The 24,737-nt window shown below is 44.1% G+C and overlaps 1 protein-coding gene across 2 annotated transcripts in view; it reads right to left on the bottom strand.

Annotated features, from left to right (window-relative positions):
• The window catches only part of KAZN (kazrin, periplakin interacting protein), a 1,379,110-nt gene that overhangs the window by 46,483 nt on the left and 1,307,890 nt on the right, over window positions 1–24,737 (bottom strand). The window contains exons 9-10 of one of the 2 annotated variants that reach the window (XM_072608938.1): window positions 20,629–20,679; window positions 17,918–18,041 (exon numbers count right to left, since the gene is read on the bottom strand). In XM_072608938.1, the coding sequence (XP_072465039.1) occupies window positions 17,918–18,041; window positions 20,629–20,679 (175 nt within the window). Of the gene's footprint in view, window positions 1–15,461; window positions 18,042–20,628; window positions 20,680–24,737 lie in introns of those variants that run through there. The other variant, XM_072608937.1, reaches the window with a different exon arrangement.

Below are 24,737 nucleotides of genomic sequence, written 5' to 3'. Positions count from 1 at the left end.
AGCATATATTATAACAATCTATGCTATTATATATAATGATAGTACATAATATTATTACATTATTTGGGGTTTTCTTGGCAAAGATACTGGAATGGTTTCCCATTTCCTTCTTCAGCTCATTTTACAGTTGAGGAAACTGAGGCAAATAGGGTGAAATGACATGCCCAAGGTTTTGTAGCTAGTATTTGAATTTAGTTCTTTCTGACTCCAGGTCCAGTATTCTCTATCCATTATACCACCTAACTGCCTCTATTGTATATTTATTTTAAAATACTCATTTATTTTTATATTTAAGTATATAAGATATAATTATATATAAAATATAAAAGTATGCAATATAATATTTAAAATATATATGCATATATTCACATATATGGTATAATACCCTCTTATTAGGAGGGTTGATCTCTAATATCTTCTCCATTTCTAAATCCTATGCATCTCTGAACTGTGAAGTGATTTTGCGTTTTCTTCTTTATTACTGCAGACACTCTATTTGTAGACAGGAACAAGGCTGAATCTGGAGTCAGAGGACCTGCATTCAAATCACTGTCAAGGAGATGGTGACCCATCTGTGGGGTTGTAGGGCTTCTCACCTCCCTGACCCTCACACTTCAGAAGCTCCTTCATCCTTCTCCCAGAACCAGGCCACTGTCAAAGGAGGAAGAAAAAGGTCATCTGGATAGGTCCCAAAGTCGATTTAGCTTCCCAAAGAAACATATCTGCTTTATTCAGGGGAAAGCTGGGAATAGTGTGATAGTGTGTTTCAAGTAGCAGACCAGTTTTCTAGCAGAGATTCTTAGCCTGGGGTCTGGGAATTTGTTGCTGACATTTTTTTAACTACAACAGTAAAGTTGGTTCCTTTTGTATTTTGTTTCCTGCATTGAAAAACACTATTCTGAAGAGCCCATAGGCTCCACCAGACCACCAAGGTATACACGATACCAAAATAGTTAAGAAGCCCTGCCTTAGACAATAATTACCACAGACATCTTAGCTGGCATTTATAAGGTGTCCTAAGGTTTACAAAATGCTTTATGTATATGACCTCATTTTATAGTCAAAGAAACTGAGGCTCAGAGGTAAAGTAATCACTTTGGCTATGTGTTGTAGAGGAGATCTTTGTTTGAGTATAAGTTGGATTAAATGTCCGAGGTTCTTGGTTGGTGGTCTGACCAAGGTCATATATCTGGTAAGTGTCTGGGAGAGGGAGAAAGAAGGGAATGGTCATGTCTAGGGAGGAGCTGCTGCCTGGCTTACCCTGGCTCTAACTGAACCCTGAATAGTCCACACTGACTTAAGATTCTTGGTCTACAAACTGGGTAATAGGAGGAGGGGCGGTACATGGAGAACATAGGTGCTGCATTTTCAGTGTCTAGGAGATGAGGGATTAGGGTTAGTATTCCAGGGTTGGGGGCACATTTTATAAAGAGGTCTTCCTGAACTCAATCCTGAATTTCAGGAAACTATTTTCAGAACTAATTTCAGAAAACTATTTCTAGACCTGGGCCCACCATAAAGTCATGGGCTACCTCAGGTGAGAGCCATGTGGCTCAGCATAGAACTTGGATTCAGGAAAGGCAGGACTTAGAATTCCACTGCTTACTCTTGTGAGCTATGTGATCATGAATGAGTTATACTATGTCTCCAACCTTCATTTTCCTTATCTGCAAAATGGGGTTAATAGAGCCTATAGAATGGAAGGAAGGAAGGAAAGAAGGAAGGAAGGAAGGAAAAAAGGGAGGAAGGAAAGGAGGAAGGAAGGAAAGAAGGAAGGAAGGAAGGAAAAAAGGGAGGAAGGGAAGGAGGAAGGAAGGAAGGGAGGGAGGAAGGAAGGGAGGGAGGAAAGAAGGAAAGAAGGAGGGAGAGAGAAAAGAAGGAAGGAAATTATTTGTTAAGGGCTTACTATGTCCCTGACATTGGGCCTCAGAGTACTGTTGTGAGAACCAAATGGGGAAATGGTTATAAAATATTTTTTAAACTCTAAAATCCTATACAAATGCCATTATTATTACTACTATAGAGAAGCAAAATGGCTCTAAAAAGTAATAAGAATTACTCTCAATAGCAATAATAGCAGTGAGAGAATTGGCCTTTAAGTCAGGGAGATCTGGCTTCCTGTACTTCCTCTTGAGATATCCTGGCTGTGTGACCCTTGGGCAAGTCACTTAAGACAGCTCTCTAAGACCCTAAATGACAGAGCAGGCATTGAGCTGTATTGGTAAAGACAGTGTCTTAAATCAATGAAATCCTAGGTCTACTTTTAAAAAATGATTTTTATCACCTCACCTCTGTAGCCTCAGTTTCTCCATTGCTGACTGATTAAAAAATGCTAATGGTTGACCTTTACCTCTTTTGAAGGGAGGAGATCAAAAGGAGAAGTGATATCAGAGGTGAAATACTCAGAGATCCTCCCAATCAAAAGCAGGGCTAACAGCATCTGATTCAGGACGATGCCTTGGGTGATGTGGTGGAAGATACAGGAAGCTGAGATTAGAGGTAGATGGTTGCTTTGAGCTCTCTTATTTAGAGCGGGGATGAGGGTGGAACTGGTGTCCCACTGGAGATAGAAGCATCTGCCTCCTGCCTTTCTTACACATCCACTCAAAATGACAAGGGGCAATGTTACAACTGTTTTGTGTTGGGTTATTTTTCTGTGCTACGGTGCCCACAATCAACCCCTTGGAACAGGAGATAGGGGCCCTGGGGAGTGTTTCTTCAAAGACCTATTTAACCTGCACCTGGAGTGAGATTCTTGAGACAGTTGTGGGCTTTGGGAAAGGTGGGGAGAGGGGGAGGGGCAGCATTTTAGGATTCTGCCCCTTTTCTGAATCATAGCGACAGGCCCTCCAGATCCTCTAGGAGCTGACTCTTTAACTTCTTCAACCTAGAAGGTTGTCATTTTTGTGGGGCAATGGAAAAAGATTGTGAGAGAGGTTTCTTTGGTTCTAAAGACATCTTAGAAATGGAGAGGGCTTTTAAAACTAGAATGTCAGAGCTGGGAGGCTCCTTTAGAACATGGGATGTTAAAATTAGGAGGACCCTTAGAACACAGAATGTCAGAGCTGGGAGGGATCTTAGAACATAGAATGTCAGAGCTGGGAGGGTCCTTAGAACACAGAATGTCAGAGCTGGGAGGGTCCTTAGAACACAGAATGTCAGAGCTGGGAGGACCCTTAGAACACAGAATGTCAGAGCTGGGAGGGATCTTAGAACACAGAATGTCAGAGCTGGGAGGCCCCTTAGAACACAGGATGTCAGAGCTGGGAGGGCCCTTAGAACACAGAATGTCAGAGCTGGGAGGGGGCCTTAGAACACAGGATGTCAGACAGACTACAGAACATGGAATGTCAGAGCTGGGAGGTATCCTTTTGTGTATGGGATGGACTAGATTGTCACCGAGGTCCCTTCCAACTCTCAAATTCTATGATTCTATGACTTAAGGAGATAAAATATTACAGTTGTTTAGGGACATTAGAGCACAGAAAGCTAGAACACAAAATGTTAGCCTGGAGAGAGATCTTGGAACCTAGAGTGTTAGAACATTGCTGAGGCACCTAGGTGACGCAGTGGAAAACAGTGCTGGACCTGGAATCAGGAAGACCTGAGTTCAAATCTGGCCTCAGACGTTTACTTGCTGTGTGACCCTGTGCAAGTCACTTGACCTCTGTCTGCCTCAGTTTCCTAATCTGCAAGTGAAAAGAACAATGGATTATACCTCCTTCGTTGTTGTGAGGATAAGAAGAGATAATAGAAGATACCGCACTTTGTAAACCCTAAAGCACATAAATGTCAGCCATTACTATTGACAGGCTATCCGAGCTGGAGAATGGGGGTGGGCTCTTCTAATCCAACCAACTCCTTCTCCAGATGAGGAAACTGAAGGGAAATGACTTGTCTAAGGTTGGAGAGCTAGGTCTTGTCAGTGCTGGGCTCTGTTCTCAGCTCAGTGCTTGGGTGTGTTTGGGGAGCTGGGGAGGGCAGAGCATGGAGCACTCACAGGGAAGGAGACTGCCAGTCTTGGGAGAATGGTGAAGGATCAGTGTTGCCATAGCAAGCTGTCCCCACGGCTGCTGGAGTTCTTAAGGCTGCAGGGTTTTGTGTTACGGCTGCTCTCTCATAGCCTTCACTGAGCTCCATTTGGTGCTCCCAGGAGGGTAGCCTTGGCAGGACACTTGAAATGATCTACGGTCACTTTCTGTAATAGATGTTCTCTCTGGATTTAGGTCTCTGAGCTGTGCAGTAGGGAGGGGTGGTAAAGGCTTTCCCTCTGAGCTTTTCCTGACCTTTCCACCCTGTCATTCCCTTTTCATTTTCTCCTTCTTTTTCCCCTCAGCCCTCAGCTGCTGCAGGACCCCTGGGTCATAGGCAGGCAGCTCTCCCACTATGCACCAGCTCCAATACCAAAGGCTTTTGCAGACCAGAGACAAGCTGATGCCCAGGTGGCAAATAGCTGCCCATTCTGAGTGCCAATCCCAGCTCTGCCATTATTGCCCCTGTGACTTTGGGCAGAATACTTCATTTCCCTGGGCCTCAGCTTCCTCATCTGTAAAAGACTAGGAGGTTGTACTAGATTGGCCTCTGAGACTCCTTCCAGCTCTAACTCTATGATTTTTTGACCTCTCTGGGCATCTCTTTCCTCATCTTTAAAATCATCCCTGACACTCAGCTCCCTAAGTCATGTCTTTGGAAACTGTCTGGCCCAATGCTCTAAAATGGTGTTCTAGTACCTCCCCAGGAAACCTTTGTCTAGAGTTTTGGGGGGCTCAGGGCGCTGCAGCTGGAAAGAGCAGGACATCCTAGGCCCTGTACAGAGATGGGGAGCCTAAGGCATGGGCATTACCAAAAGAGAAGATTCCTGGAGATTTCCTTTATGCCTCCCCACTAATGTGCCCCTTTTCACCCCACAAATGTTTTCTCCTTCTCAGCTTCTCTTTCTCCTGCTTTCTCCCCTTCCCCCCACCTATGCTTTAGACATACCAATGTTTTTAACCCAGGACATTATTTAGGTTTCCTGGAGCCCCCTGCTGACCCTTTCCTTCTTGGAGAGATTCTGGAGTCCCATTTTAGAGAAGATGTAGTTTAGTAGGTTGAATGCTTTGGGGAAAGGATTGGGGATCATAGATTTAGAGCCATTGGGGGCTTCAGAGGTGATCTGGTCCAACCACCTCATTTTGCAGATGAGGAAATTGAGGCCTGGGGAGGTTATAAGATCATAGAGTTAGAGCCAGAAAGGACCTCAGGGACCATCACTCTCCATGCCTTTGATGTAAACCATCCTACCTTTCATCTGTTTCTTCTCTATTCCATGACTCCAATTTTTATGTGTTTGTTATCTATATCTGGCTCATTGTATCTTGCTCTTCTCGCTGTCTCTCTCCTTCCCTCCATCCTCCTCTCTGTCTCTCTCTTTCTCCCTCCCTTTCCCCTTTTCTCTTCTCTCTTTCTCCCCCTCCATCCCCTTCTCTCTTTCTCTGTCTCTCTGTGTCTCTCTCTCCAACCCCCTATCTCTGGCTCTGTCTTTTTCTGGATTGTCCTGATAGAATGTAAGCCCCTTAAGGTCAGAGACAGCTTTTCTTTTATCTTTCTATCCATGGCGTGTAACAGTGCCTGGACATAGTAGGCATTTAATAAATACTTGTTGATGGGTTGTCTCTGGTTCTATCTTCCCCTCTGTTTCTGTATCTCTTTCTATGTCTGACCTTCTGAGTGTCTCTTTTGTCTCTGTCTATAATTGCCTTCTTCCTTCCTTCTTTGTGCCTCTGTTTTTCTTTCTTTGTGTGCATGTGTGTCTCCTTCTCTGCCTCTGTGTGTCTGGCCCTGAATGTCTTTTTATGCCTCTCTGTGTGTGTCTCTTCCTTGGTGTCTGTGCGTCCTTGTCCAGCTCTGTGTGTGTCTATCTCTGTGTGAACCTTTCTCGCCCATTTCCCTGTCTCTCCATTATATGTGTCTGTTTATCTTCATTTATTCTATGTATCTCTGTGCCTACCACAATCAATCAATCTGTAATCATTTTTATTAAGTGCCTAGTATGTGTTGAGAACTGTCCAAGGTGCTGGAGATACAAATACTTATAATGAGCTTACATTGTTTCTAATTCTGTTTCTCTCTGGCTATCTGTTTCTTTGTGTCTCTCTGTCTAGCTTTCTCTAGCTGTCTCTGCCTATCTTCTTGTATCTCTCTCTCCCCACTTCTCTAATTTTCTGCTTCCATGTCTCTGCCCACTTCTCTATGTCTCTGGCTCGCTAGGTCTCAGCCCCACTCCATATCCCCTTGCCTGTGAAATGCTGTCTCCAGTTTTAAGCTGCCTATTGGCCTTCCAGCCTACCTGCCAAGGGGTTGGGTTGGCTTATCATTTGGTAAATGCTACATGGTTTGATCACTGAGGTTCTATTTTTTTCTATCTGGAGCCTAGATAGCTCACTAACCTCACTAAAGGGGCTTGCTTGGCTGGGGCTGCCTGGGTGACCCATGGGACCCCTGGTACTAGGAACTCTGTATCCAATAACAGATTCTGAAATACTTTGGAAAGTTTAAGGCATTATATAGTTTCCAGGGAATGTCTCCCACTATTATGATAACCTATATAAGTTGTAGATGTATAGAGGGTATCCCTTTTTAGCTAGAGATTGGAGAAATCCCTTCTAACTAATGCTGAGATTCTAAGGTCCTTCAGCCTCATTCCAAGTTTCCTGGGGGCTGGTCCAGGACAAAAGCCCTGGAATGGGTGGGGATGATGAGTGAAGTCAATAGGAAATTACCAGCCTTTGGCTCTGGGGCCAGACTGAGCAAGACTGAATTGACAAGGCTATGAATGGAGCTTACAAGACCATAGATGGAGAAGGAGCCTCAGAGACCATCTAGTTCACCCTTCTCATTTTACAGATGAGGAAACTGAGACCTCAGAGGTAAAAATAGCTTTTTGAAGGTCACCCAGTCAGTAATCATCAGAGGCAGGATTTGAACTCAGGTCTTCTGATTCCAGGGCCAATGTTCTTCCCATGGTACCATGTTGCCTCTGGCTTAGTAGGTGGGGATGTCTCCTAGATCTAAGAACCAAAATGAGACAGAGTGGCCCAGTGGGAGGGGGAACCTAATTTAGAATGTAAACCCAGGTTGTCTGGCTATATGATGGATATCAGAGAGGTTACCTTGAGTTTCTCATCTGAAAAGGAGGAAAATTTGCTTTTTTGTAACTTTGCACAAGAGTTAGCACAGACACACCAAGTTATTTAAGTTAGTGTCACTTCGTGGGCATTATAACTTCTTTGTATCTGCAAAAAGTAAGATACTTGGTAGAAATATTATTCTCATTTTATAGATGGGGAAACGGAGGCACAGTTTTTTTTTTAATGCCCTGTCCAAGATCACAGAGTGAAGAAACAGAAGAGCTCAGATTGGAACCCAGGTCTTCTGACTCTATAAATTCAGGGCTCTTTGTACTACATATAGTTGCAAGGCGGAAAGAAGATAGTGTCCCTTTTCAGCTACAGATTGTATTAGATGGCCTCAGAAGTCCCTTCTCTCTAATGCTGGGATTCTCAGGTCCATCAGCCTCATTCAAAGGTTCTTGAAGGCCGCTACAGGACAAAAGCCCTGGATGGGATGGAAACAATGAATGAGGACAATAGGAAATTACCAGCCTTGGAAGTCAGATTCCAGTCCCTGGGAGCAGACAAGACCTGCCTTCCTCCTTACTTACCCAAGATGTTCCCTCAAAGGGAAAAACTCAGTTTATTGGCTGGCTGGGGCCAGAGCTTTCAATTAGCTCTGTGGTCCAGGGTACATGACCACTGAGAAACAGTGTGGCTTGGTGGAAAGAGCTTTACTGAATCTGGTATCAGAGGATCTGGGTTTGAATCCTAGTTCAGGCACTCGCCACTTCTGTGATCAAGGCCACATCACTTCCCTCTGCCTTTGAGGTCCTTGCCAGCTCTAAATCTATAATTCTATGATTTAGGTGCTCCAAGTCAAGGGCATGCAATGTTCCACTGAATGCCCTGAGATCCCCTCCTGAGTCTTGGAGTCCCCGTAGTCCCTACACCCTCTGGGTGTAGACATTGCTGTCTTCAGCCTCTGTGGAGTGGTGTGATACAAAGAGCAATGTACTGGGTATGCACACAGCCTTTGGTATGTCACTGTTCGTGGCTGAGTCTATTTCCCCCTCTCTTTATTGAGGGGATTAAACTATGAGGTTTCTGAGGCCCTTGCCAACCTTGACTTTCTATGTTCTAAGGCCCTTCCCAACTTTGACATTCTGTGTTCTCAGGCCCTTCCAATCTCTGACATTCTGTGTTCTAAGAGCCCTCTCAGGTTTGATATTTTGGGTTCTAAGGCCCTTTCCACCTCTGACATTCTGTGTTTTGAGGCTCCTCCCAGCTCTGATATCCTGTGTTCTAAGAGTCCTCCTAAGTTTGATATTCTGGATTCTAACAGCCCTCCCTCCTTTGACATTGTGGGTTCAAAAGGGCCTCCCAGCTCTGACATTTTGTGTACTATGTTTCTTTTGGAATCTCAAATTTTCTGTTTTAAAATCCCTACCAGTTCTCATCTCTCTATTCTAAATTCCCTTGTAGCTCAATAAATTCTATTAATCTACCCAAAAAAACAAATGGAGGTTGGGTCTTGTCCTCTGTCGGAGGATCTCTGGGGTAAGGCATCCTACCCAGACCTTGCCATGGCCCATTCCAGTATAGTCCCACTCTCATTATTTTGTCCTCTGATTTTACCATTTTCTTCAAAGCAAATCTGGGTTCTAAGGGACCTCACAATCAACCAGCTCAACCCACACTTGGACAAGAGTCTTCTCTGCACCCTACTCAATAACTGGAGTGACAGTTCAGCCTCTGCTCGATGTCTCTGGTGAAAGGGAGCCAAGACCTCCTAAGGCCATTCCCTCTACTTCTGGAGATCTTTCATGGTTTAGATATACTTCTGTTCCATGAACCTAAAGTTGCCTCTTTCCAACGTTCAACCATCCCTACAAGTTCTGACTTCTGGGGCCAAGCAGATCAAAGCTAATCACTCTTCCATGGCATGACCTTGAGGACAGCTATCACTTCCTCCAGTGTTCACATATCCAGGCTTCCACTTTTTTCAATGGAGGTACTTCCAGTATGATCTTGGGCAAGTCAGCTAACAGCTCTGTGCATCATTTTTGGCATCTCTAAAGACAGGGCTAGACCATATGGCCTCTGAGATCCCTTCTCTAAATTTAGACTACAACTGGAACTTGGGGCCCCTCACCATTCCGATTGCTCTGCAGCCCACCAATGTCCTTCCTCAAAATGTGGAACCAAGAATTGAACACAGAGCAGACAACCCCCATGGTCCTAGACACCAGGATGTTTAGTGCCACCTGTTCTTTCTTTCCTAATTGGTTTCATTTCACCCCCAAAATATTTTTGATCCCTTTGTTTTTCCTCTGGTGGCACTGTTCTTCTTTTCCTTCCCAAAGTCTCTTGGTTCTAGGCTTGGTTCCTTAGCACTGTCTTTTCCCTGTCATCTATTTTATTTACACACTGGTATGCTCCTGGCACCTTGGAGTGGAGGATAGTCCTGGCTGATAAACTCCAGGCAAATCACTTAACATGTCTGTGCTCTAGACAAGGGAAGGCGCCAAACTACATTGATAGATCGAATTCCTTCTATCAAGGAAGTTGCAGTTCCATTCCCCAGCTCTTCTTCTATGCTCTCCACAGCAGGTGCTTTCTTTGGATGCCATCCTTTATTTTTCTCATGTTTATCCTTTCCTCAATACAGCAGCTAGCTTTTAGACAATACCTTCTAAGGGCCAGGTGCTGCGCTAAGGGATTTTACAAATATTATCCCATTTGATCCTCACAACATCCGTGAGAGGTAGGTTTTATTAACATTTTCATTTTAGAGTTGAGGAAACTGAGGCTGAAGAATGGATATGGGACTTGTCAAGGGTCATCCAAGTAGCAAGTGTCAGAGGAGAGACTTGAACTCAGGTTTTCCCAACTCTAGGCTCAGTGCTCTAACTTGCTTTAAAGGCTTAGGGAATAAAGAGACCCTTGTCATCTTCTTAGCTCCTAAGGAGGAGAGGATTGATGACTTAGCCGGGGGTGGAAGTGGTTTCCTTGACTATTCCCAGAGAGGGGGCAGATGCTGAGCAGTCAGACCAGGTCAGGCTTTCCTGCACCCTCTTGGCTGCTTACGCAGCCAGAAGTTACCGAGAGAGCCAAGGAGGGTGGAAGGAACACAGCTCCCTAGATGTAGATGTTTGATGGTTGACATGCAGGAGATGTCTGATTGGGAAAGAAAGCTTCCTTGTGGAATGTTGAACATCCTCCGATGTGTAGGTAGGTTGGGAGCTTCCTAGCCCAGCTGGCACTGGGCTTTTGTGTCCTGTCTTTTTCAGCTGAGCTGGACAGCAGGTATCGGTGTAAGGGGATTGCAGGCCTTCCTATAGAGTCTGCAGAGATAAGCAGTGGGATTCCCTCTGTTGGGTTAGAATTGTGGTATTTCAGAGCTGGAAGGAACTCCAGAAATCATCTCATCCCACTCCTTTCACTATATAGGCCAGGGCTTCTTAAACTTTTTCCACTGGAGACCCCTTCAGCACCTCTTAAACTGTGGGTCCCAATGCCCCCAGATGGGGTTGCAACCCATAGTTTAAGAAGCACTGAAGAAGACACTGAGGCCCAGAGAGTGGGAGTTGATTTTTCAGAAAGGTCTGGCATCAAACCTTGCCCTGAGTTCAAATCCTGCCTCAGACACCTCCTAGCTGAATGACTTCCAATAAATCACTAAACCTCTCCCAGCCTCAGTTTCCCCAACTGTAAAATGGGGATAATAGCAGCACTTACCTCAGAGGGCTGTTGTGAGGATCAAATGAACTAACAGAGTGAGACGCAGGGAGGATCTTATAGAAGAGCAGGTCCAGCTTGGACCGAGGTCCAGCCTTCCTTTCCTCTGTTCCAAATTGCCTTTTTATGAGCATCTAATGAAAATAATGGTTGTAAAACGCTTTGCCAACATCCAAGTGCTACAGGAATGTCAGTTGTTCTTAGGATTATTTCTGCTTGAGGTCACAGAGCTCATTAGTGGCAGAGATGGGCCCCTGGGTTTCAGTTCCATTTTCCAGGAAAGCCATTTATTCTGGGGAGCTCTTTGGGATCCCTGAAAGGTATGTATGGCCTCAGCTGCCCCTGAGGGGCACCAACTAATGTCAGCTGGGCCAGGAAGTCCCCAACCTGCCTACACTTTGGAGGATTTTCAGCATTCTTTCTCTGAGGAAGTTTCCCCCACTTCTGCCCCCATAACGGATGGGGTGTTTCTCCCCCATCAGCCATCTCCTGCTGTGCACAGATGCTGTGGTCTGGGCCTTCTCTGAGCCATTGCAATTTAGTCACTGTTCTTTGAGAGAGGGCTTGTGGGACTCCAGCACACCCTGGCTAGCCTGCCGGGGCACCCTCTGTGACCCCAGGGCAGTCTAATTGCTTCCTTCTCAGTAAAGTGGTCTCTGTCTGAATTTAAATAGGCTTAGAGTCTGCACAGCTGCCTTCTCTGTTCCTAATTGGAGGCTGGCATCTCCTGGGACTGGGGGAGCTTGGGTATGAGGAGAAGTGTCCATGTTTCTAGCACTGGAGGCCTGGGATTCCAGACTGAGGGGGGCCTAAGGTCTGGGAAGAGACAGCTGGCTCTGCCTGCAGGGCACTGATAAACAGGAAACTAAAGTTCTGTTTCTCACATTTTTTAGTGGCATGATGGTCTGAGATCTGTCTTCCCTACTCCTAACTGGGAGCGCTTTCTAGTGGAGTTCTTTTATTTAAATACCAGTCAGGATTATTGGACTCTTTGGTTCCCCCCAAACTAATTAGACATCTAAGAATTAGGGTGTCATATTCTAGATAGCCTAGATAAAATGAATACAAGGCCTCTAAAGTTACCTTCCTTTTACTCTGTATGTATCTTTTTTTTTGGTAAAGCAACTGGGATTAAGTGACTTGCCCAGGGTCACACAGCTAAGTGTCTGAGACCGGATTTGAACTCAGGTCTTCCTGACTCCAGGGCCAGTGCTCTATCCACCGCATCAGCTAGCTGCTCCACTCTCTATGTGTTATTTATTGCATATGTTGTCTCCCGTATTAGCCCATAAACTCACTGAGGACAGGGGCTGTTTCTGCTTTCCTTGGCATTTCTAGAACTGAGCAGTGTCTGACACATAGTAAGGGAGTACTAAGTTCTCGATTGAATGAACACAGTGGAAGCCTGTTAGACTCTTGTTTTGGTTGGTGCTTGATGGCGGAGTGGACAGAGCTCTGAGTCTGGAGTCCATGAGCAGCGTTTAAATCCTGGCTGTGTGACTAAACTATTAAGAGAGACTCCTTCTCTCCTCTGGGCCTCAGTTTCCTTCTCTGTAAAAATGAAGGAGTTGACCCAGATAGCCTCCGAGGTCCCTTCCAGCCCCAGAATGATGACCCAAGTTACGGGTTTTCCTTGGGGTTGGAAGACTGACCCTGGGATCACTAATAACGATGATGATGATAACTCATAGTCCAGGTTTACAAAGAAACCCTCTGGGGTAGTTGGTGTCAGTGTGACTTCCTATTTTACAGGTGAGGAAGCTGAGGCCCAGAGAGAAATGACTTGTCCAAAGTCTCACAGTTAGCATCATAAGAATTCAGACCCAAGATCCAGAGAGGGCAAAACTGGGTTTGAAATCTGGATCTCCTGCCTCCAATCTATGCTAAATAAAGGCAGCATCATGCCCAGTACAAGAAGCTGCTTTTCAAAATGGAATCACCCGTATTCCATCCAGGCAATCTCCCTTTTTTAAACCTCCTCCCCAATCCAATTTTTCAATGTCTCCTCCCTGCCCCCACCTCGGCTTCATCTCTCAGACTTCTGTTTCTCCAGCTTTCCCTTCAGATTATTGGAGTAAGAGCTAATTGGTGGCAGAGGTTGGAGAAGTGACTCAGAGATCACAGATCATCAGTTTAGAACAAGAAGGGACCTTCAGAGGTCACTGAATCCAACCCCCTCATTTTACATATGGGGAAATTGAGGCCCAAGGAGGTGAAGTGATTTGCCCATTGTCACAGAGCTAGAAGGTATCTAAGATAATAGGTGACACAGTAGATAGAAGGCTGGACCTTGAGTTCAAATCTAGCCTCAGAGATCCACTAGCTGTGTGACCCTGGGCAAATCATTGAACTTCTTGTTTCCCTCAGTTTCCTTATCTGGAAAATGGGAATAATAACAACACCAACCTCCCAGGACCAAATGAAATACTATTTGTAAAGTCCTCTGCAAACTTTAAAGTGCTAGTTACCACAATTATTGCTGTTATTATTACGTGTCTGAGGCAGGATTTGAATTCAGGTCTTCCTGACAAGTCCAATGTTTTAATATTGCCTCCGAGAATGAGAAAGGGTAGCTCCCCAGGGGGAGTGGGGGCATCCCAAGGCTTAGGGCTCTCAAGAGATGATCATCCCATGTCCAACACAGCAGGAGGAATTCCTTCCAGACCTGTGGACTCTCACTGCTCAGTTGTTCGAAGCCTGCATCCTGGAATGTGGCTAAATGGGCTACTGAGGTTAGAGATGGCCTGAGAGACCCCACATATTCACAGGATCATAGAGTCAAAGGTATCTAGGGAGCATCGAGTCAGAAGGGGAAACTAAGGCACAGAGAGGTTAAAAAGACCCATCCAAGTATAAGCACTCTTTCCACTGTGATGATTCCAACACCCTGCAACCCCACCCCTAACCAGATGGATGGAGGCTAGGCTATGGGATGGAATGGGTGGACTCTTCCTCTTGCTTGGGAATCTGGCATTCTGCTGGTTCTATGAAGGCATAATCTATTCTTGATTCCTGGGTGGAGGGGGTAAAGGAGGTTGGGATGAGTCACTCCACAAGCCCCCTCCCCCACAGCATATACTTAGTTAGACCTGGGCTCAAATTCTGTTTCAGACACGTATTAACTAGGTGATCTTGGATTTCACCTCAGTTTCTCCATCTTTAAAGTGCAGATAATAACAACAGGGCTGTTGTGAGGAGCAAAAGAAAATGTACATAAAGCACTTTAAAAAACTTCAAGCTGTTTATTAACCTTCTCAGTCAGAGGGGAGATTTAAAGTCAGATTATTATCTGGTTAATGACACCTTCCTAGATTTTGAGCTGGAAGGGATGTTAGAGGCCAGTGCTTCATTGTGATTAAGCAGAAAAATCACTGGTTTTGTATTGAGAGGGTATGGGTTCAAATCTTGTCTTGGCTACCTACTAACAAGCTGATCTTAGAAAAAGTTCATCATTTTTCTGATTTTCCTGATTTTCCTTCTCCATATAATGAGTCCCTTGCCATGGGGGAGAGGCTAGTTCTTTTCTTTAAACTGTGTTCAAGACTCATCTGGCTCAGGGCACTAAGACAGGTCAGAGATGCAGGTTCTGAGTTACCTGGGTACAGAAAAGCCCCAAGGAAATGCTTCATACACACTGAGAAGATCACATGATCCTCCCTTGAACAGGCTTTCCTTGCTATGGTCAGGTAAATCCTCCATTGCTGATGGATGAACTCATTTCATTATAATCTTGAACCTAAGCTCATAGACTGACCTGTCAGCTTTAGCCACTTACAGCCTTGAGAGTCCCTTCCAAAATCTATCATCCAAATTTTACAGATAAAGAAACTGAGGTAAAGAAGTGAAGTGATTTGTCCTAGGCTCACACATTATTAAGTGACAGGAGGCTGGATTCAAATCCTGGGCCCTGGCTTCAAATCCTTTTCTCCTGTGTTGGGCTTCCTCAAGGCAGAGTGGTATGATAGGAAGAGAGCCATACTGAGGGTCAGGAAAAGCCTGGATTTGAATACCCGCCTCTAAGGCTTCTGGGAGTAGCCCATGGGCATTAAAAGGGGATATGTACACCACACACCATGGAACTCTATGGAGTTGTTTGCACCCCCTGTGGACTTCACGAGGACTCCAGCCTTATGGGCATCAGAATTTGGCAGCCCTGACATTCCTAAGTGGGGCTGGAAAGGTCTAAAGACAAAATCATCTAGGTCCAACTCCCTCATTTTACAGACAGGGAATATGAACTTAAGAGACTTGCCCAAGGTCACATGGCTTGTGTTAGAAGTTGCATTCAAACCTAGCTCCTGAGACTCTGGAGTCAGCCTGGCAGAAATTAGAACGCTCTTTTTCCCTCTCTCTTGTTTTGGGGGAAGGTGCGGGGGGTGTCTGCTCTGAGCCCACCTGTGGATTAGTCTGGAAGGCTTCTACCTAGAGGACAACAGCAAATAGCTCGGGAGTGGGGTGCTCCCTTCCCAATGGGGTCACCTTCAGTCCAGCTTTCCCAGACCTAGCCCTGGAATTCCAAGGTTCACAATATGTTGTGGGGGGTGGGGGCAAGGGCAGGAACACCCTGAGCTGGCAGACTCCCCACCCTGGAGGAAAATCGAAACAATCAAATGACATAGAATTCAACCATATTTTAAAATAAGCTTTATTTAGATTTTTTTTATATTTTTATATTTGCATCCATGCCTTCAAGGAACCTTTCCCACAGGAAAGGCTATTATTATCTAATGTTACCCATAACTCATATGCTATTTGTCATATTTCTCTTAAATAAATCATCCTCTTAGTAACTTTTAGAATTATTTTTAAAAAGACAAAACTGAAATGAACAGGAACTACTAACTCATTACCAGGAGAGGCTGTTTTGTTTTCTCTATTAAGGAAAAAAAAAATAACAGGGAAAGGAAATGAAAGGAAATTCAAGGGGGATAAAATGTTTTCTAGACTCTTTCTCCATAGTGCCAGATGCTGGTAAGGGCAGTTTCCTCCCAGACCCATGCCAGATCCCTTTGCTAAAGCAGGGGCAAGTCTGAAGTCTCTATCCCAAGACTCCTTGGGGCTTCCCACCCTTCCCTTTCCCCAAACTGCTCATCCCATCCTAAAGAAATCCAGAAGCTAGCTTGTCATGCCACAGTTTGCTTTGCTCTGTAGTTTGAAGATAAAATATCCCTTTTCAAAGAGGGCACACGGAGAGGAGTTATTAGAGCAAACAGGCTTCCTAGAACTTAGTACATGGTTGACTTTAAAGAGCTTTAAATGGTATGGTCAGTGGGATGCATGGTGTATACACCTGACTCTGAATTGTATTAGTAGAGAGGGTGAAGGGGGCTGGGGTGGGGGAAATCACAGTTAAAATAAAATTGGCCATCTGTTTTAAGACCTCAGGCAGGCCACAACTGGCCTGCCATCATCAACGCACACAGCCCTTTAGCTTATGAAATCAAGGGGATCAAGGGGATGGATGGGGTGGGTGGGTGGGGGTGTGGGTAATGCCTCCAAGAAGCTCTGAGAGAGGCCACTCACAGACAGCTCTTCCTACCTGGGTTGCTAAACCTCACCTGTTGCAGTGTGAGATGGATGACAAGATAGAAGGAGGCCCAGGGAGTTTTGTTGAAGTGCCACGGGACTACAAGACAGACATTTGGTATGGAATGGGTCCCCCATGCTGGAGAAATACGCCTGGCACAACATTCCCTTGGGATGGGTGCCTGTGACTCCCTTGGAGACACTCTGTCCTCTACTCTTAAAGGGTTGATGAACAGACTAAAAAGAAGCAAAGATGTGATTGTGGAGAGAAACTTGAGGTCCCCTCAGGCAGAGGGGAGCTCACCCCTTGGCTGATCCTGGCAATACTGATGTCTGCTCAGTTCTCAGACTGGTAGCGAGCTTGATGCACCCCACCCCTTTTGCTCATGATTTTTCACCTGTGGACAGGCTACCCCTATGATCAGCATTTGATACCCCGGATGAATTTATACAGACAGACCAGACTGAGGCTAGGTGTGGGTCTAGCCTAGGGGAGGAGTTTGGAGACAATGTTCATGAGACAGAGAGAGATGGGAGGAGGAACAGAAAAATGCCGGATAAAATCCAAGAGGTTGAAATCCCATGTTCCCTGGGCTCCGGCCATCTTAAACGCTATCTCTATTTGGCAGCAGCGTGATATAGAACATACAGGCAATAGAAACACACCCACCTCCCTCCCAACCCTTGGAAAAATAGAAATTCCAACATTTATGCAATAATTTAGATAGAATAAGTTTTCTGCTTTTGTGCAAATAAATTAAATGAAACAATTTTTTTTTCCTTCTTAAAGAAAAAAAATTTAAAAACTGGTAGGCCATTAAAAAGAGCCTATTTTTTTTTTAAATCTCCTATGACCCCAGTCAAGAAGACAGCCACTTGCCTGGGTTCATTAGTCTTTGTGGACAACACACCCTGCCAGGATGGGGTTGGTATTTTTGTTGTTAATGTGACTGAGGCACTGAGTGCCCTGTGCACTCTCAGGACCCCACGCCCCCCAACGCTCACACCGGGAGTGGTTGGGTGGGGGAAACAGACCAGATACAGAACGCACCACAAGGTTGGGCTCCAGCAAGAGCGGTTCGGACAAGAGACGTTTACAAGCACAAGGTGCACACGGATTTTTCATTATTTACAAATACACAGCAGTCCTTCAAGTTTCATAAAAGAAGGGGTGCAAAAAAGGAAAAAAAACATAAGCCCCCAAATGAACAACAAAAAAGATTAAAACAAAACAAAAATAAAGCCCCAAACATTAAAAAAAAATAAACTAATGACAACAAAAAGAAATCGGAAAACAACACACCTGCATTGCTCCAAAGACAACAAACAGTTAACATATTCACACATAGTTTGTAATATATACATCAGTTACAGAGGTGGTGGCAGAGGGGAGGAAGGGGCTCACACTTGTTGTTTTTCTTGATGTTAGACACATCCCCACGCACACAGACACACCTGGCGCACATACACGCACGCGAACACACACATACATGGGCAGCAGATGGAGGCGGGTTATCACCAATCCGCGTCCTCCTCAATGTAATAATCAGGGGCAGTACCATCAAAGAGGCCTGGATCGAGGGATTTCCGCTGCTTCCCTCTGGCAAAGACCCGGGAGATGGAGCCAAATCCCATCTTCTCTTTCTTCTTTTTTCTTTTTTGGTCCTCGAGATCCTCTAATGACTAAAAAAAGTCGAGGGGAAGGAGAGAAGAAGGAAATAGCAGTTAGACGTGACAAAACTGCTTACAGGAGCAGATGGTAGTTTAACGGCATTGCCGTACTTTTGAAGGAAACCTAATATTGAACGGGATTTTAGAATAGGGATTCCAGAACCAGAAATCATAAAAGGGAAATAATGGCAATAATTGTTATACTTCTTCATGATGACTGGTGGTGCCATAATGCATAGATGGGCTAGGAATTAGGGAGACTCATCATTATGAATTCAAATCTGGCCTTAGACCCCTATTAAGCTATGTGACCTTGGGCAAGTCATTTCATCCTGTTGGCCTCAGTTTCCTCATCTGTCAAATGAGTTGGGGAAGGAGACAGCAAAACCACTTCAGCATCTTTTGGAGTCACAAAGAGTTGGACATGACTGAACAACAAAAATACTGTATCTTCTCACATTTCTAGACTGCTGGACAATTTACAAAAGAAAATGCTTTCTCCATCATAACCTTGAGTGTAGGTAAATGTGTGGTAGGATTTACTTTTTACAGAGGAGGGTTTTCCAAGTCCCAAGTCCAGCACTTTATAAAATGCCAGTGGACCTTGGATATCCCTTTAGTCTAAAGACCTCATTCACCAGATGTCTGAAAACTAAGGCCCACGAAAGGCACATCCAAGGTTATGTGATCATTGAGTGGCACAGTCCCAGTGCATACTGAAATTGGTTCCCAGATTATTAATGAATTGAAACAGTGAAGGACACAAAAAACTACTAAGTTATCTCTTATCAACTCCAAAAGGAAGGTTGTCATCTCTCTCTATGGTTATAAGGTAAAGCAATGAGAAATAGGTCAAAAACAAGATTGGCCTATATTATCTCTGAGCCTCCTTCTAGCTCTGTTGACCCTATGGAATGATGGCCTTGGTTCAGTTTTTCAGGCTTTTCAAAAACTTTCTGAACCAGTGAGGCAGACTTGGATATACATGGGGCATTTGAACTTGTACAGAAGCCCTTCATGGCAGAGGCAGAAAAGATCACAGAGAATATCTGGTCAAGTAAGCACCTGAAGAGGCATAAGGACCAGATATCCCTAAGAAATAGTCATCTGGCTTTCACTCAAAGACTTCCGATGACAGGGAGCCCACTCCTTCTTGGGGAAGACTGGTCCACAGGTTTTAGAGTCAGAAAAAATCCCAAGATCCTACCTCCACAGCAGAAAGGGACTTTAAGGGTCATCTGGTCTAACCCTCTCATTTTACAGATGAGGAAACTGAGGCCCAGAGAAGTTAAGAATCCATTGCTTAATGCAAGTGCCCTCCCTATTGATCATCGCCAATTTAACCTGTAAACAGCTTATATGCATGTAGCTGTTTGCATGTTGTCTTCCACATTAGATCTTGGACTCATTGAGAGTAGGAACTGTTTTTTCACCTTTCTTTGTATCTTTAGCTCTTAGCACAGAGCCTGGAACATAATAGGTGCTTCACAAATGCCTGCTAAGTGACCTGCCTGAGACCACCAGGTAGTATTTGCCAGAGCTGAAATGCAAAGCCACATCTTCTGACTTCAGTCACCACTGGTTCTACTACACTGTATGCCACTTCCAGGGTTGGTTCTTATTTTCTACGGATACTTAGGTATGACTTTTTCTGGCTCTGGACCTCAGTTTCCTCCTCTAGGAAATGAGTGGGTTGGCCCCATAATCCCATGATTTCAGAATTAGTCTGGGAATGGAATGATGTAGGCAAGTTCTAGGGGAGGGTCTAGAATGGGGTGGCTCGGGTTCATGCCCTTCCTCAGGCTTCAGACCCTTGGGTGGCCTCGTGGGAGAAGGGCAAGAACTTGGAGACCTGGGTTCAAATTCTTCCTCAGGTGCTGAGTAGCTGTGTGACCTTGAACAAGTCTCTCAAACTCTTCTAGGCTCTTGTTTACTCATTGGTCAAATGGGAAAAATAATCCTTGGGCTAGTTATTTCACAGGGCTGTTGTGAGGAGGAGGACACTTTGAAAACTTCAAGACACTGTATATAAATGTGAACTATGATTTTAATCTCACCTTCTACAGAAAGCCTTTCCCATCCTCCTTAATTCTAGTGCCTTCCCCCTACTGATCAGCTCCAATTTATCCATTTATAGCTTGTTTGCATATTATCTCTCTCATTAGACCATGAGGTTCTTGAGAGCAGGGATGACTTTGTGCCTTTCTGTATATCTTCCACCTTAGCACAGTGCCCAACACAGAGTAGGTGCTTAATTTTTTGTATTTGACATTATTAACCTCAGTCATAGAGTGAGAGATTTAAAGTCAGAAGGGATTTCTGAGGTCATCTCGTCCAATCCCCTTATTTTAAAGAGGAAACAGAAGCCCAAGTGAAGTATCAGAGGGAGAATTTAAACCCAGGTCCTCGGATTCCAAATCCTTTGGTCTTTTCCCATATACCCTGTGGCTTAATTTCTGCCACTGCCATCTGCAAAGATGGAAAGTGTGTTGTGAAGGTGAATGAGATGAGAGGTCCTCTGAAAAAGAGGTGTCACTGAGTAAGATTATTGGGCATTGGGTCAAAAAGGGCCCAGCTGATTAGAGGAACTCCAGCCTACCTGTACAATTGGGTTGTGTAAATTCTTCTGTACGGGTCCAGGACTGTCCCCCTACCAACAGAAAGAAAGAGATTCAGTTGATGTAACATAATCACAGACCCTGATGACCAGGAGCTCCCTGCAGAGACTATAGATTCCATAAGAAAATATCCCATCTCCCCCTACTCCCACCATTAGAATCAGAGAATACCTCAATAGCCATCAAGGTACCTCACAAGCCCTCTTTACATGTCTAATCAGTAGTTCTTCTGCTTTTGCTTGAAGCCTGCCAATGAAGGGGGGAGTCTCATTACTTCTAAAGATAGAGGTGATTATCTCAATGGCTCCCCTGCATGCCTTCAGTAGGCTGGGCTAGGCTAAGAACCCACGTGTATATAAGCTAATCCATCTATAACCGGGACCATTCCCACCTCTCCAGTCTTCCCTACCTGTCACATTTCACTTCTCTCTATGGTCCAGCTACACTAGCCTTCTTTCTGCTGCTCACACAGGACATCCTATCTCCCACTTCCATGCATTTACCCTGGCTGTGTCCTATGCCTCCCTTCGCATTGCCATCTCTTAACTTCTCTGGCTTCCTTCAAGACCGAGTTTGATGTCTACCTTCTACAGGAGGTCTTTCTCCCATGGCAAACCTTCCCCAGCCCTTCCACCCCTTGCTTCCTCTTTGCTAGTCCTTCCCCTTGGAGTTACCTTTCACTTTTACTTTATATACTTTGTATGTACAAAGTTGTCTTTTCCAGCAGAATGGGAGTCCCCTGAGGGCAGAGACCACATTTTTGCCTTTCTTTGTATCTCCAGATCTTAGCACAGTACCTAGCACACAATGAGGGTTTAATAAACCCTTGATGACTGATCAGAGTGGAAAGGACATTGGAGGCAATTGAGTTCAATCCTTTCATTTCATACAGCAAGACAATACATGGAAAACCTGTGACTCATACATAGCTAATATGTGTCATAGGTGGAATTTGAACCCAAACCCAAACCCAAACCCTCTTACTCTAGAGCCAAGTACTCTGAGACAGAGAGGATGTCATCAAGCATCTTTAAAGATTTAAAGCTCATCGTTGGTAGAGTTGTGAACTGATTCAACTACTCTGTAGAGCAATCTGGAACGATGCCCAAAGGACTATAAAATCATATAAAACCTTTGACCTAGCAATACCACCACTAGGTCTGTATCCTAAAAGAGAGAGAGAAAAAAGGAAAAGTACCTATATGTACAAAAATATTTATAGCAGCTCTTTCCTGGGGGCAAGGAATGCCCATCAACTGGGGAATGGTTGAACAAGTTGTGGTATATGAATGTGATGGAATACTATTGTGCTACATGAAATGATGAGCAGGATGCTCTCAGAAAAACCTGGAAAGACTTACATGAACTGATGGAAAGTGACATATACTGTGTACAAAGTAACAACAATATTTTAAGATGATTAGCTATGAATGACTAAGCTATCCTTGCAATATAATGATCCAAGACAACTCTGAAGGACTTAAGATGAAAAATGCTATCCAGCGCCAGAGAAAGAAGTGATGGTATCTGATTGAAATGTACTTTTTTCCTTTATTTTTCTTGAGTTTTTTTCTATGTTTTTTTCCCAACATGATTGTTATGTAAATGTTTTGCATGATTATACATGTATAACCTATAATTAATTGCTTGCCTTCTCAAGGAAGGGACAGAATTTGGAACTCAAAGTTTTAAAAATGAATGTTAAAAACTTTTAAATGTAACTGGGGAAAAGTAAAATTACATATGTATATATGTATGTATGTATGTATGTATGTATGTATGTATGTATAAATAAAAGAATAGCTCACAATTCCTGGACAGATGGAGGACCTTGGATAGAGGCCCTCAGTCCATCAATCTAAACAATTCAAATTTTCAATAAGATGTAAAGAAAACATCAATAATCCCATGTTTCAAAACTTCTGCTTCAGAGCCCACCCCAAATGGCATCCTGATGTAGCAATCAGAACTCATTAATTGCCAGGATTCTCGGTCAGTCGTCTGGCGATAAACCTCTCTGAACTTCTAGCTCCTTAGATGGCAGGCAGAGATCACCACCAACCCCTCCAATCGAACCTCTTCCAATTTAGCCTCAAAGCCTGCCTGGGCATGGTGCTCAGCGGGCATGGCTGGGCCTTTGAGACCTCAGGTTCATCTTCAAACCTCAGTGAAGCATCTAATTTGGGCTAGGTGGTTTCAACGAAGAGAGATTTTTCTCTACAAAGTTATTATTATGGTTAATATTACTAACACCTAACATTTGTATAACACTTGACATTTTAAAAGGTACTTCTAACCATATTATCCTAGCCACATGGAACATTCAAGACTGGTATTAATACTCATGTTTTACAGATAAGGAAACTGAGGCAAAGATAAATGAAACAACTTGCCCAATATCACATACCTAGTGGATGGTAGGGTGAAGATCAGAAAATCTTGATCCTTTGACTCTCAGGGTGGGGATCTGTCTATTAACTACATCCATACAGTGTCTAGATGTGGAAGTGTATACAATAATAGAAGATTCTCCTATACCTTTGGGAAACCTAGATACTTGGACCTCCCAAAAAAATCACAGTCAAGGGAATATTGTTCTCTGGTGATAGTTTACCTGATATATAAGAATAGCATGTAGACAGAAATAATATTCTGATTGTGCCAACCCAACCCAAACCTACAGAACTCTTACTTGATGTGTTGAGGCCAGAGCATGAGAAGATCTGGAATCTTAGGAGAACACAGAGCAGATGAGGGTGAGAGAGAGAGAGTAGTTTCTAACAGGCAGATATTTTGGAAGGCTATCCTACCCTGGGGGTATCAGCCTGGGCCAGCTGTGCCTTTACAAAGCCCAAACTCATGGACCACATTCAAAGAGGTGGGCCAGGCTGAAGACAGAAATAGCTTAAAAGAAATTTTAGCTAAATTTTTGGAAACTGGATTCACATTTACAAGCTGCCTTCCTTGATCCCTCCCCACTTGTTAACGTGTTCCCCTTTCTCATCTCTTACTGATCCAGGTAAATATGGTATTCTCCCAAGTAGAATGGAAAGTCCACAAGGGTAAAGACTGGTTTTCTTTTGTCTTAGTGCCAAGCCCAATGCCTTACATGGCTATTTAATTTGGTTTTTGCTCTAGACTTGTGATTTCATCAGGATTGGGAATTCTCAGGGTGGAAGTTTTCTCTGCTAATAGATCGGCTACTTGTAAAATGATGGTATCAGATTCAGGAAGAAATAGATCCGTGTGACCCTATGGACTTGGATAATCACAAATGAACATTATCTACATTGCATTCTTATTCATCTAATTAAACATTTTGAACTACATTTTAATCTGATTTGGCTGTACTTGGAGTTTGGCTGGGAGTTTGATAACTCTGTTGTAAATAACCTACAGTCTTAGAGAATGTCCTTGGACCATTAAATGTCCATAAGCAATGGGTATTGAGAGGTTCAGTAAGTTACCTAGCGTCACAGAAACAGTTTGCGTCAATCAGGGCTTGAACCCAGACCCTGACTCTCAAGGCTGGTCCCCTATCCATCAGGCTACTCTGACTCTCTGGTACATAATCAGTTCTTAATAAATGCTTGTTGAACTAAATGAGTTAAAGGCAGAACTAAGATATTCTGGGGAGACTGTTAGTCCTCTGAGGCTGATGTCTGAGACACCAACTGTGCCCAGCCAGAAACTGGCTCTTTGTAATCACAGTCAAACCAACTGTTAATGCTCCTGGAAAAAAGTGTGCTAATCTACTTCCCTATGTTCACTATTTTTGGAGCTTTCCAGACTATATATGCCTCCTTAGCCACCACTGGCCTTTGTGTGTTATCTTCCCCTGTTGGAATGTAAGCTCTTTGAAGGTATGACTGTCTTTGCCTTCGTATTTTGTTTTTATATTTCTAGCCCTTAGCACAGTGCTTGGCACACAGTAAACACTTCATACTTTTCCTTCCTTCCATCCATCCATCCATCCATCCATCCATCCATCCATCCATCCATCCATCCATCCATCCATCTATACATCCACAGGGCTATATGGACAATGGTGCTGGGTCAGGTTGGCAATAATGACTTTTTCTTACTCCTG

This window comes from Notamacropus eugenii, chromosome 5 (assembly GCF_028372415.1).
Source record: "Notamacropus eugenii isolate mMacEug1 chromosome 5, mMacEug1.pri_v2, whole genome shotgun sequence".
NCBI lineage: Eukaryota > Metazoa > Chordata > Mammalia > Diprotodontia > Macropodidae > Notamacropus > Notamacropus eugenii.
The sequence above is the reverse complement of the archived record's forward strand: the minus strand, read 5'-3'. Positions and strand labels throughout refer to the sequence as shown.